Source organism: Gadus chalcogrammus, chromosome 3 (genome assembly GCF_026213295.1).
Source record: "Gadus chalcogrammus isolate NIFS_2021 chromosome 3, NIFS_Gcha_1.0, whole genome shotgun sequence".
NCBI lineage: Eukaryota > Metazoa > Chordata > Actinopteri > Gadiformes > Gadidae > Gadus > Gadus chalcogrammus.
In genome coordinates this window covers 19,257,796-19,272,656 of record NC_079414.1, presented here as the reverse complement: position 1 = coordinate 19,272,656, position 14,861 = coordinate 19,257,796, and the positions used below count along the sequence as shown (strand labels likewise).

General features: G+C 46.0%; 2 protein-coding genes across 2 annotated transcripts; both read right to left on the bottom strand.

The window, feature by feature from the left end:
• Positions 1–1,739: 1,739 nt before the first annotated feature.
• Positions 1,740–12,229, bottom strand: si:ch211-14k19.8 (mucin-2). The gene is made up of 10 exons (XM_056586437.1): positions 11,577–12,229; positions 8,291–10,609; positions 8,003–8,091; positions 7,749–7,807; positions 7,495–7,658; positions 6,099–6,264; positions 5,491–5,682; positions 4,069–4,290; positions 2,637–2,796; positions 1,740–2,431 (listed from the first exon to the last, which is right to left on the bottom strand). Exons 1-10 carry the CDS (start codon positions 11,608–11,610, stop codon positions 2,357–2,359), a joined length of 3,480 nt encoding a protein of 1,159 aa, XP_056442412.1. The 5' UTR covers positions 11,611–12,229; the 3' UTR covers positions 1,740–2,356.
• Positions 12,230–12,344: 115 nt separating this feature from the next.
• On the bottom strand, positions 12,345–14,777 carry pin1 (peptidylprolyl cis/trans isomerase, NIMA-interacting 1). The gene is made up of 5 exons (XM_056586569.1): positions 14,612–14,777; positions 14,098–14,183; positions 13,891–13,999; positions 13,702–13,812; positions 12,345–13,260 (listed from the first exon to the last, which is right to left on the bottom strand). Exons 1-5 carry the CDS (start codon positions 14,667–14,669, stop codon positions 13,151–13,153), a joined length of 474 nt encoding a protein of 157 aa, XP_056442544.1. The 5' UTR covers positions 14,670–14,777; the 3' UTR covers positions 12,345–13,150.
• Between the last annotated feature and the right edge of the window lie 84 nt (positions 14,778–14,861).

The window sequence follows — 14,861 nt, the reverse complement described above, 5'->3', positions numbered from 1 at the left end:
TAAGCACATAGATTGGTAGCAAGATAATCACCTTTTAATGCAGACACACCTAACTGTGTTTCATAAAAGGTAGGTGTGTGTGCAGGTGAATGTACACCTGCACCAGCGCACATACACAGCATATATATAAATGGAGGGAAATGCTTACATTGAAAATGCATGTACAAGCATAACATTAACTTGGAGGATATTGACAGAATGACAGTAAGCCCTGTACGAAGCTCAACGATTCCTTGAACATGGGTTTCTGGGTTGGGTAAGGAAGCTGTTTTGGCTCAATAAGGGCAGTAGACTTTGCCCATAACCTTACTAAGAGAATTCCCACTGTCGTATGCGTTCCAAATAAGGAAATATAGATCCAGCCCACCAGGAGAGGCAGGAAGTGCACTTTACACAGTGCTCGCACAGGAAGTGACTATAATGGATCAAACACACAAAAAGCAGGCACACCCACGCACACACACACACACACACACACACACACACACACACACACACACACACACACACACACACACACACACACACACACACACACACAATCTCATTGACAGATGTTGAATGAGAGCATGTAGAAATATGACATAGATTGGAATAATTAGCTAATCAGGGAAATATCTTTCCAGGCTTTCCCAAAACACACACACACACACACACACACACGCACACACACACACACACACACACACACACACACACACACACACACACACACACACACACACACACACACACACACACACACACACACACACACACACACACACAGAAACGTGCCTGTGGACAGCCACCTCTTTAAGAGATTCTTTGGACGACGTCCATATAAGGAAATATTGGAGTAGGTCACATGGGGGAAGAATGCTCAGCTATGATCATGTGACCGATCAGAGGAAATAGATGAATCTCTTCGTCTTTCAGGGCAGATTGACTGTGAAGTTGTTTGAAACTATATTCTTCTTCTACGTCCCAGTTCCATCATAAAAAACAAGCTTGAGGAAAAACCATCCACAACTTGAAAGAGCAAAACCGGTATTTTCTCACATAAACATTATTCAATATTCTGAATGATTAACATTTTTTTCATGCCTTGCAGTGTGAATGTGTGTGTAAACTTGCGCGCACACACACACACACACACACACACACACACACACACACACACACACACACACACACACACACACACACTTCCTCCCTGCATTGTTCAAATGGAGACCCAAAGAAACTGAGAGTACCGGTTTCCAGCTCTGACTGGAGCAAAATACCATATATGGAAGAAGCCGCATACAGGTACCACCACTGCAACACACACCCCCTTCTCCTTCCTCCCGCCCTATCTTTGTTTTTCTATTGCCACACCTTACTTCATGTTTATCATTCTCTACTCCTATTTCCTGTTTGGTCACTTGCTCAACCATCAGGACAGCGTCCGCAAGACTGTGTGATTTTGGCCTTGTGTGAAATACCCCTCCGTTGATCCCTCCCCCCACCAATCCCCTCCAATTGAGTTCCATAAACAGAGTTGAGAAACAGAGGAAGGAAGGCGTGGCCTTTGCATATCCCTGTAGCTATGGGAAAATGCAAAAGCTTTTAGATAGACCTCTCCCCTTTTCCTATCCCATTCCTTTGCATGACAGAATTCCCATGTTTGTTTGGGATTGCACGTTTTGTTGATCTTTTGTCTGTTTAACTTTTATTTCTTTCAGTTGCCAAATACTGTCACAGGAAGGGTGTTGCATATGTGTATGTAAATGAAGAGCAGTGCCTTTATTTGAGATGACTATCTGGTAATATGTAAATAATGTCCAAACAGGAAAAACAAATAAATGAGAAGGGAAAGAAACTAGATAAGATTTTATATCATTTAGTTTCACATGAATTTCTAACAATCACTCTCTTTAACCGGGATTTGTTTAGCTATTTACTGCGTTTAACTCACCGAGAAAAGTTTCACCTGAGGAAAGGTTAATGGATGTGACGTGTATAAATATACACTGCATTACTTATATAGCTTTGTTTAGTCAATCAAACCACGTCATATTTTGCCTCTCACACACACCCACATTCACGCACTGACGGCCTTTGCATCCATGAAAGGCGATAAGCAGTAACTCAAGAGCAGTGAGGAACAAGGTTTCCCTGAACGAGTCATCTTTTGTTAAGAATAAGTGATTAAAAACAAACCGGACAGATTTAGTAAAATATAAAAACAACACAAGTATATTTTTCAATAATTTTATTATCAAAGTTATTAATATTGGAATATCAAAATAAAGCAATGGCTTGTCCGTTACGACGGGTCTTCTGTATGCGTGTCGGGGATGGTGTGAGTTCTTGCGTCCATGCGTTTAATACATTACGCTGTCCAGCTCTTTCCCATGTCTACGAGCTCCATGCCTTCACAATAAGAGCGTGTCCTTGATGCCCTCACCTGGACGGTGTGGAGGGTAACACAAAAAAAAGATTAACAGTATAATCCAAGTCAACAACAAAAGGAACTCTGAGAATATTTGTCACGTTTACACACACACACACACACACACACACACACACACACACACACACACACACACACACACACACACACACACACACACACACACACACACACACACACACACACACACACACACTACCGTGGTAGGCCTGTGTGAAGCCAGCTGTTGTAATAGTGGGAACGGGGTCCAATGGATGGGTTCCACAGGCCAACTGCAGACCGACAGATCGCTGGCCTTCCCCGAGTCCAGCACACAGTCCACCATGCTCATATCACTTCCTCTCCAACCATAGTGGGAGCTGCACAAGGGAAGGACAGGACATTACGTACCCAGAAAACACCCTTGTGATCACAGTCAATCAGCAAGCAGGGAACGGACACAAAAAATACATCCTCACAAATTAAATATGTGAAATACATGCGCACGCACGCACGCACGCACGCACGCACGCACGCACACGCGCACACACACACACACACACACACACACACACACACACACACACACACACACACACACACACACACACACACACACACACACACACACACACACACACACACACACCTACACCCAGTACTCAAGGTTCACTATCTTGTAGGGAAAATTCACACTATCACATAAGCCAAAGGATGTATTAGCAGCTTCGACCACACAGCACATTTTTTAATCTTATTTCATGTAACCGGTAAATAGAAAAACAGTAATGAAACAGGAACTATTTTGAGTTCATGTTTGACTAGCTCAGTTTCATTTCTGCAACCGGTTTCAGGAATATAAATTCCAACCAATTTCCCGGCACACTTAACCTTGCCTCAAGGGACACCAGGTCGCAACATTGGTTAGGACTCACTGGTCAAGTAAAGGTGGTAAACATGCATCAGTCACACTGACTTAATGGTTTTGCTGATCCATTATTTAGGCTGGATGAAGAGATGATTCCAGACCATGCCTGACTGTGCTAGACCCTACAGAGCTGTATTCTGGTGCTCAGCTACTATTGTTTGAATCTGCATTGTTGTTGTGAATATGTCTGTGACAAACATACACAGCCAGACAAACATTTCCAACAATAAACATTCACACACATTTCATACAAAGAAAACAGAACATTAGATATAAGACAATAAAGCACATGAAGGCTAGTGTACGTCAAGGTACAAAGATGAATTAATACAAATGCTACATTAGAAACTTGTTTGTTTGAAAAAATAATAAATTGAAAACGGTTCTATTGGGGGTCACGAAAAAGCTTTGGTGGAAATTTTTGTGATATCTTTTGACTAAACTGTGTAAAGTAAATTCTCTGTAAAACACGAGTCTGCTACTACTGACTAAAAAGTAAAAACACATCTCGAAAGTGATAATTCTGTTGGCTTCCCAACCTTGGTTTTGACAACGTTTCACACACTCTGGTATGATGAGTCAAATTCGTCTTAAACCAACCACAACTACCCAGATCAAATTCTGTGAATCTCGTAGGCGGAAGCTCTCCTTCTAGCGCAGCAGGGCTATGCCCTTTAAATACCAAAGGTAGGAGCGTTTTAGCAGTGGCTGGGCGTGTGCATACCTGTGGGGGAACACAGTGTGTATACGCGTTCCATTGCTGGGGCAGGTGGACGCCAGAGATAAGGTGTCGTCGTGGTAACAGCAGGTGCGGTCGAGCGCCCGCAGATGTAGTAACTCGTCGGAGCGGGTGAAGCCGTGGTTGTCCAGCGAATCGGCAGAACCCGCTGTCGATCTCAGCCAAAACCGACCCGACAGCTCGTCAAAGTGGTTGAACCTGCGATAGCTTGCATGCAAACGTTCATAAACACAGGCATTCATAAACACAAAGAAAACACACAATATATTTATTATTTTTGTTTAAAATGTGTGTATAACTTTATCACTTGTACTACTATGTATTATTATGCAGCTATGTACTATTGTCATGTCCAAAAATGATTTGTCTTGCATGTTTGTGGAATTACTTTCATTTGGCCATTTCCCTCCTTATTTTCGGTAAGAGATGGAAACATTACAGTGACATCTTGTGGAGGTTATTGTCATTACAAGAGTTGCAACATGTAGTCAGGGGCTTCGGTCAGATTTGTTTTTACCATTACCAACGTGACAACTATTTAGTTTCTCTTTTGTGACTGGTAGCCTGCATTCCATTTTTTTATTTAAATTTCCCTGCAGCAATAAAGTCAAATATTTTCACTTTATTTGTTGTCCACGGACGGTTATGTAACCTGGGTGAAACAGAACAGTTACGGACAGTAACAGAAGTATTAATATGCCTTAAAATGTACGGGGGGAAAGTATCTAAGAAGGGCTGTCAGTAGTCCATCTTTGGAACATTGTAGTTTCACCATGGCAAACCCCTGTCCATAACATCGACCATCATATAATGACTTGACCTAGTGTTGTCGGATTCTCCTAGCATTGCGGTTGGCTTCCCCATGTCCTTATACATTTTCCTCCACATCTTTCCTTGACCTCATGAAGCAGTCCAATATCTCCCCTTCTGTAAATCTAAATGTCAAAGCCTTTCAGATTTGAGTCACTTGTAATCCAGGTTCTCAATACCATCTCAATTTCCAGCTACGTCAACTACACTGAGCATTACGTTGACAGAAACACCTTTTTGGAAACACTGCCATGTTTAGAAGAAACGATGTGCGCATCAGCGTGTCTTTTGTGTTTATGCCACTGGTCTTATTTTAGACTAGCCAGAACTCCAGACGCCGCAGCAGTTACCAGCTCACCACAGTATAAGCGTGTCGGAGGAGCTCGCATATTTCTCTGTATATTGCTTCCATTTCAGGAACTCAACAAACTCACTCAAAAAGGACATTACATTAATTTATAACAAAGTTAACTATTCAGAAAGAGAGGTGTGTGTGTGTGTGTGTGTGTGTGTGTGTGTGTGTGTGTGTGTGTGTGTGTGTGTGTGTGTGTGTGTGTGTGTGTGTGTGTGTGTGTGTGTGTGTGTGTGTGTGTGTACCTGCTCCGGGTCTGGTTGACTTTGGCCTGGATCAGCATGGCTCGGTAGCGCCTCACCGCCACCAGGGCCAGGATGGCCACCAGGGTCAGCATGACCAACAGGACGGCGAGACACGCCCCCACCAGCCGGGCTCGCGTCATGCGGACGTCACACCTCTGACCCATGAACCAGAAGTGATCGCCTGCAAGACAACTGTTTACACACACGGACACCATTTTTAGTTTTAGTTCCATGTGCGGAGACTAGTCAAACCGATAAGAATGTGTGTGGATGTTTGTGAGAGTGTGGTTTGTGGTTGAATGGCCGGACCAGAATGTGTGCGTTTCTTTGTCCACGGTGAACGACTGCAATATGTGCCGTTTGTGTGTCGGTGTATATACGTGTGTCCCAGTTTGTGTGTGGTTTGTGTTTACGGAGCCACCAGAATGTGTGTGTGTGTCCGTGGACATTGACTATAGTATGTGTGCGTGTGTTTGCGCGTCCGTGAGTGTGTGAGTGTGTATAGATATATATATATACACCAGCCACCAGAATGTGTGTCTGTGTCCTTGGACATCGACTATAGTATATATATATATATATATATATATATATATATATATCCTCACCGGCAGACTGGGAGCTGGCCTGGATGGTGGGTGCAGATTCCATGGTGGTGGCAGTAGTCTAGGTTGCAGACCGAGGAGCAGCTGTGGTTCTCTCCTCCAGGCCGGGACACACACTGGAAGCCGGCGGGGCACTGCAGCAGCCAGTCACACAAGGGCCCCTGGAGCCCTGGACAGGAGAGACGCACACATGTGTGAGACGTACGGTGCGCGATGTGGAGGAGTTCAACCGTTCCTTGTGAGGACTGCAACAGACACTAGCCTCTTGAACGGGCGTCTCAGAGAGCCACACCAAAACAATGGTTTGATTATTTTGACCAGATGTGGGAAAACTCGGCTTGTTTAAATGCAGCAGGAGTTGACAACACTAAACAACATCTTTCTGATCACCTTTATGGTGAGTCATCGTGTTGACACATTATATGAATCATTAGACAGTGAGATATTGTTTTGCCTCATGCCGTTTTCCCCCTCCCTGCCTGAGCCCTGTCTCTGACCCCCACTGTTAGTTGAGGACACCTTTTCCTTTCCCTCCCTGCCGGATCCCTTTGTCTGATCCCAAGTTTTAGTTCATAAATATGTTTCACCTTCATCCTGTTCTCATCCTCCCCTCCGCCAGACGTCTGCCTCTAACCTGCTTTTGTTCTTTAAGCAATTTATAAACTGAGCAGCAGAGTGGTTGGCATAAGCATCGGACATTCCTTCCCTTGTCTCATAGACCACAACATATCACCCAGAAAAACAACAGGCCTGCGCTCACCACCCCCCCTCCCTGTCCTCACGCCCCTCCCTGTCACTGCCCCGCCTCTGTCCCCTAATTTTAGTTAATTTATGTGTATTCACCTTCATCTTGTTCCCATCCCTCTCACTGCCAGCAACAAACATCAAATGGCCCTTCTTTTGTCTGACAGCCCAACAACAGATCAACCCCCACTTTTAGCCGATTTAATGAATCACCAGCAGACCAAAAGGTTGGGGGCTCATCTTGCCCAGGTATCACATCCAGCCAAAACCGTAAGCCTAGAAAGGTGAGGCGATTTGTGATTGGCTTGATTTGAATGCCAGTAACCCAATAGTTCTGTTGTGCGTGTGAAATTGCGTTGCAAGGTTGTTTGACCACGGAAGGAGTGGTGGTTGTTTTGGGGTATTTTGCGTGAGCCCGGGAATAAAGTATAGAATGAAGTATTGACTTTGCAGTCTTTTTGGAAGCTCCGGGACCTGAAACGTACACCTTGATTTTAATCCTAACTTCTACAACCGCTATTTGTGTGCTAGCAATGACTGATTGACTAATGGCTCAAATTGAGATCCTAGCAGCTACAATGAAACACGAAATGTCGTGTCCGTGTCGGAATAAACATTGGTGCACATCGGCCATAAGGCCCATAGAGATGCTTACCTCCCACTGTGATGTTGGTGACCTTTGAACCCCTGAAGCGCCGGCCCTCCCAGACGGCCTGAGCCAGTCCTGTACATTCTAAAAGGGAGTCAGGGCCCCCCTTACCCAGCCACACCACAGCCCCCCTGGTCTCAAACTCCATCAGACTCTGCACCACAAGGCCTCTGGAATAGAACAATGATTACTATTCAACTGTCTCAGAAGGATATAGATGTATATATTCTATGTTGTATGATTCTCCAGCCTTGTCTCACCTGCTCCAGATCCCCAGCAGCTTGCTGAACCCTGGGGCTTTCAGCAGGTACGGTTCTATCTACAGGGCCGAGAGAGAGAAAGAAACGTCCTCTCATTACTATTGAACATGAAGTCAGCATTTTGAAACATGAACATCAGGAGCAGATAGGATGAAGCATCTGGTTCAAAGATGTGGGGTTGAAACTCAGAACCTTTGGGCTACAGGTCGACCTTCCAAACAACAGTGTGCGTGCGTGTGTTACTATGTCCCCACCCAAGCCTCCATGTCAACTGCCGGGTCAGTGGTAACGTCAGAGTTGAAATCCTCTACGATGATCTGCAACAGCAGCTCCATGGACTCCACTGCCGTGAACAAGCAAAACAGTTTAGTATTATGTGTGTATGCATATCCAATCTATCTATACATCGCTCACTCTCTCTCTCCCTATCAGGGGACGGAACCAGACTCTTTGGGCTGCAAGTCCAAAATGTTGCCACAGACAGAAGGCGCCAATTGTCATAGTGACGGATCGACTAGACACAAAAACACCCTATTCTGTACCTCTGAAAGCTGCCGGCTGGTCAGGTACTATGTAAAACCTTGGTGGCTGGGTCGTGGTTACGTTCCAGCTGGGCTCGGGAGTGGAGGTGGATGGTGTGCCCGGCGTGAGGTGCTCCTGCCCGGGATCTGGAAGCGCCCGGGGGGAGGGCCGCTCTGGAGCTCCGCCTGTGGGAGTGTGTCTGGCTGGGAGACTGGGAGGAGTGGACTGTTGGGAGGGCGCTGATGTCATGAAAACGAGGTCTTCGTCGCGCTCTCCTCCTCTCGGTTCCGTTCCCGGAGCCGCCTCGGAGACCACCAGTGTCTCCGGGAAAACGGTGGTTTGGGGGGAACCGCTGGGGTCACTGAACTGGTTATGTGTAGGAGACATTTCCGCAGTAGAGGTGGGAAACGGGGAGGGCTCACGTGTGCGCGTGTTCATCGGCGTCGCAGCCAGCGTGGATGAGTGCGTTGACATCGTTCTGTGTTCGGTGAGGGTGGCGTGCGTCAAATGTACGGTACCCACATCCTGAACGGTTGGATTTGATGCGTTAGGGTCAGACACGACTGTTTGTAGCGGCGTCACTGGTGCACCACTATGTCCATCTGTCAATACATCTGCGGGTCCATTCTCATCCAGCCCAACTGTTGTCATCGCCGAAAGAGGTTGGGATGATGCGTGTCTGCTCGGAACAGCAGGTGCCGCTGTGCCACTCGGACGCAGAGTTTGCGTGGCGTCATCGTTCCCGCCCAGAAACACCTCTCCGTTGGAGATTTCATTACTACTAGCGGTTGTCATGGTTACGTCGGAGGAACGGACGAGGGATGTGCTCGTGGTGGAGTGTGGGGATGGTTCCCTTTGAGAGACCGTTGCTGTGCTGGAGACCACATACGAGTCTGGGGAAGCTGTTGGCGCCCAGGAGGGAGGGTGGTTGGTTTCAGGGCTGGTTTTGGTTTGGTCCGAGGAGATAGAGAAAACAAAGGGCTGGTCAGGAGCTGAAGTGTTTGTTGCTAAATAGTGGCTATCGACCATGACAAAGTTTGTGCTATTTTGTGTTATGGTAGGTGTGGCGGTTTGTTTAATACGAGGGTCGGCAGAGAGGGTGTGTAGCATGTCCTCGTTTTCCAAAACATTGTCAGAGGCAGTATCCGAAGTTTCATCTGTGATATCAGGAACCACAGATAGAGAGTTCATAGCTCCATCGTGTGAAAGAGAAGACAGTGTTTGATTGGAGCCGTCCAGCTCAGAGCTGTCTGTGTTTGACGATTCATTACCCCCGACTGGCCTTTGCGAGGGGGACGGTGCAACAGTTACACTATACGTGTCCGAGGAGTCTAAATCTTTCAAATTCGACACACTCTGTGCATTTAAAGACCCAGCAATGGCTGACACAGTCCGACCAGTGGGTGGTGGTCGGTCTGTGGCCTGTCTGTGTTGATTCCTCCTCCATGTTGAGGCCTCCCCCCCGCCGTTGCTCCTCTCGTCCTCCGAAGACCCGTCACGTTGAGCTACAGTGGTACCGGTCCCCCGCGGTCTGGCTGGGGAGGTTATTAAAGATGGCGGGGGCGGTGGTGGGGATGGTGGAGGAACGGAGGGAGGTAGCGGCGCAGCGCGGTCGAGCCCAGAGGAGCCTCTTTGTGTTGGGTATGCAGCGGCCGTACGTCTGTCTGGGGCGAGCTGCATAACTGCAGACGTGGGCACGTCCGTGACAAGCACCCCAGTGTGTGTGGTGGCAACAGGAACAGTCGCAGTGGCTGGCACCGTTTCCCCGTCTGTGTGGGCGGGGAGAGCGTCGCCTCGCAGTGTGCTGAAAGAAACGGCTGTTTCCGCGGCAACTGTTCCAGGTGAGAATGACGACGTGGCCTCGGTCGCTGCGCGTTGCGGCGCGGCGTTGTTGTGTAGAAGCCCGCGTTGTGTGTCCTCGGTGGAAAAGCCGCGGCCATCACCGGTGGTGTGAGCAGCTCCAGACACATCCGCTCCATTGTCCACTCCTTCCTGAGGAAGAGGACGGGCGGCTCTATCGGCCACCCCAGCCAGGGTTATGCCTGCTCCCCCGGGACTGGGGGGCCACTGACCCTGGTGCTGGACCTGGAGGGGGGTGGCCAGAGCGGCCAACGCGGCAGTGCCCCTCCCTGCCTCTGAAGAAGACCGCTGACCTTGACCCCCGTCGGCTCCCAGCCCACCCTGGGGTGCACTGATGGAGGTCCCCGTCTTAAACAGAGTTGTAGGGGCGGAGGTGACGGTGGTGGTGGTGGGGGTTGAAGTGATGGTGGTGGAAAAGGGTTGGGTTGAGTCCAGACTGGGGGTGTTGGACTCTGAGGAATTTGTCACAACTTCCTGAACTGGATCCCCAGGAACAAAAACAAAGTGAGAGAGACAGGGTGAGGGACATGGAAATAAAACAGTCAGTCGCTCACACACACACACACACACACACACACACACACACACACACACACACACACACACACACACACACACACACACACACACACACACACACACACACACACACACACACACACACACACACACACACACAATAGTAATGTTGTGCAATTCAAAGATTTAAGGCTTGGTTGGGAAAGAAAAACTGTCTAACCACAATCTTCCACAGTATGTACGAAATCACACCACATTGCTATGCTGTCCTATAGAACAGCAAACCATTATACTTTTATTATAGATAGTGACAACAGCAGGGAAATTATGAATACTTATGGCTTGATGGAGCTGAACACAAGCCATTGTTTTCCCTCAAAAGACTATGTGAAAACACAATTTTACTACTAAGTTAGGAAAACATTTGCCACCACTAAACACCATGTACGAAATACGTTGAAATACTCGTGATCAGGCAGTGAGAAATTGAACACTGAAGGTCTTAGTGATTGAATAACGTAATTGGTTCACCTTCTAACGAAGACAAGCAGGAGAAACAGCGCTTCTTTGCTTTTTTCGGCATGCTGGTTCATTCTGAGTTTAATTATGGCATTCTTTTATCAGTTGACATATCCATCAATCTACTGAAAGATGAGACTGCAGTAGTGGGTTTTATGCTCTTTGATGTTGAGTGGAATGAAAGTTAGAAATAGACTACAGTGACTATAGGTTCATATAGTTGGCTGCGGTATGCCGATACAAAAGGTGTAACATAACCAACCCCTTCAGCTGGATTTGCATAACGGTTTATTGACCTATATTATTTGGATGCTCCAAAGAAAATTACACGACGTGCATCTACAACAGAGTCGACTATTCAGAAAGGTTTTCCAATTATTCACGACCAGCAACATGTTGTTTTCTTACCAACAAGGAGCAATATATATGCGTGGAGCTGCATTTCCAATCCCGAGACATCTCAGTGTCAGAACCTCGAAAAATCCCAAATCCATACAGTATAAATCCTTGCAGAAAGACGCGAACAGCGGCAGTAACACATTAGCCAACGACCCAGACTGTTCCCGAAAATGAGAGGCGTCAGGAACTTTCCCTCTCCATCATTTCCTACTAACGGAAACCTTGTAGCTGTCAGCAGCCCCCGCAACTTAAACAGACGCACGTGTGTCGTTTAAAGGAAAATAACAAGATATTGGGAGATGATGGGTGGTCATTTCACATTCCCGGGACGGTCCCGTTAGTTCGGTGGTTTTCGAGGACGCTCGGACCGCATTTTCTAGTAAATGCGGTTTTCGCCTACAAGAAAAAAACAAAACGAAGTAGGAGGAATTTCGCTCACTGCAGGGTCGGTCTTAACTCTGCAGGGTTTATCTTTTACAGAGCGGACATAAGGTCTGGGAAAGGATGTCATTGGACCACTCTGTAGGACATGAAAGAGGTTGCACAAAATATTACGGCTTTTACTTAATGAGCAGTGCCTTAGATCTTTAAGGGAGTCTGGATTTGAACATTTGAGGAGACACTTGGAATTACGATTACCAGGACAGCTTTGAGTATAACACAGGGAAACATATGGGACAAACATATTTGTCCCATATATATTTATATACATACATTAATAAACTTGTTTGTGAATGTGCATTTCTTTTTCAAAAGTAAAATCACCCAAATACAACACAAATTACAAAACAAAACCCTTTTAATGACAGAAATCTAAACAAACATTACTTACTTGGACAGTACATGTCAGATTATGCCAAAATAAATGTCAGTAGTTTCCTTGGGCACAATGACTTCCAACACTGTGGCAGTACAGCATTGAAGCAAACCACTACATAATTATTTTAGTTTAGATTGGTGTTAAATTTGAACCCTCGGCTTGTTGTCTTTGTGACCATCAGGTCAAAATAATCACAACAGCGTATAGCAGGGGTGACATTCATTCTGTGCTTCATTTATTTTTCAGGAGCTTTTCAGCTAGTCAAATTTTCCTCCCCACAAGCACAGACATATATAATAACCATTTTGGCGCATGGATTCATGCTGGGAAAGGGTTTTTGAGAACTTGGAAGTGCATGAAACAGAATAAATGAACAGACTTAATGAACGCACATGCAACTATCTCCACATCTTTCACTCTAAATATCATGTGATCCTGCAGTTGACACGTTTGTTTAGGGGAGTGGTCCCTTCCATGTGGTCGCAGGCATTTTTATTTTGGGCGGGGAAAAATGAAGCCTAAGACAATATCTGTAATTCTGCCTTCGTGTTCATTGACAATCAAAGCTCGTCACACGACATTACAGTGGTCCAACTTTAAAAATAATGTTACGCAGAGTACAAGCTTTTCTCATCATTTAGGTTGTATCTTTAAGACATGGCATACAGGATATGGGAAATATGGGGGCCAACTGGGCAGGATTGTGTACATCTGTTTGTGTTATTGTATGCGTGCGTTAGTGAAGGAGGGGGTGTGGCTTTTTTCAGCCGGTGCGAAGGATGATGTGCACGCCAGAGTCGGTGAAAACAGGCCCACTCATGTCTCCCACTTTGAGAGCAAAGGAAGCGTCCTCGAAAGGCTTCTGCATTTGTCCTGCAACACAAGAGGAGTCTGTTAATGTTATGCATTAAAGTGGCAATGTGTAAGATTGAGCCCAGTCCCACCCAGTCAGAAAGCGACTCAGTATTCAAAAATCTCAATGACTGGGTTCTGTTCACTCTAACTGGCGGTGCAACGGTGTGATGGACCTGTCAGCTTTGTATCCCTCTCACACGGATAGGAGTTAGACTACTGTAACTTTGAAAGTCAGTGGAAGCTGCTACTGGAAAGCAAATAATAACCCAACAACCCCCCCTTCCGGTGGCACAATGATTAATAATGAATTTGGGATCAAACAACTTGGAATCTGGGGAACTCCAATGTACAGATATCTAGGCGTACGACTTTAAGTAATGAGGTACTTGAATAGTCAATATTCAGACTTCATTCAATATATATGCACAAATCTCAATGGTGACGATAGTTTGTATGTACCTCTTCCAAAGAGTCCCAAGTCTCCACTGTTCTTGGCGGAGCTGCAGTCACTGAACTGGGAGGCGAGGGCCTCAAACTCCTCATCACCAGACTTGATCTGCTCTATGTATTCTGCAGGTAGAGACAGAGTGGTTTGAACAACATATCTATATTGTACACACTCTTGATCAACAGACTACCTGGACGTACTCTGAATGAGATCCAATGCTTGGTCTTTAGAGCGTGTGATGTTGTCATCTCGCCAGGAGGATGGACGACGTGATTGGCTGTGCTTAACCAGCAGGTGAGAGCAACGTACCTAGGATGAATGGTGACATAGGTGAGAATAAAGAATTGCCAACCACCAGCACTTGGTGCATGGATACGGCAGAATAACACATTGACTGTAGTGTTTACCTTATCTGCCTCGCCATTACCATCTCCGCCTGCTGGCCGCTCCCATTGGCTTGCATTGGTAATATGATTAAAATAATAAACTCTGCCTGGAAGAGTTAGGGGGACACTATTAAAACGATTGGGCAAAGACGTTTTTGAGGAATAAGACAATTAAACACATTTCATTCATACACACGTTTGAGCTGCTTGGATCTTTTTCTAGCATCACGATAGTTGGTTTGCCCAGATGAAGTAATAACACTGAAATGACGTCATGTGATAATCTCTGATAATATAAAACTGCATTGAGTATGCAAGGGTTACCTATGTGTAAAGCCGCGCAACAACGAAACAATACATCATCGTTTATTTAATTATTGATGCAGCTACAATGCAGTTGATCGCTTCAATGCAGCAAACCATGGTGTTACATATCGTAACTAGCTCGCCATCCTAGCTTGGACGCTACATCCTGTTCATTTCCATCAAGCTAGCTAGCTAGTATGGTTGGCGCCACTTGTTTATTATTGAGTACCTGAATTGCGGCTCATTCTTTTCTCCCATCCGGATGGTAACTTCTCCTCGTCTGCCATTTTTAATGTTCGGTATTAATCCGTTTAAAATGTATAGTTGAATGTGCTGGATTGTGTGTGGCAAAGAAGCTTATACGTCAGTTTCACACAATTTACGGCAGAGTTTGTTTTCTGATTATTTACCGCCCATTCCTGAAATGTTAACCAATCACTGTTAGATTCAGACACGCCAATCAAATATTCCAGCAATCT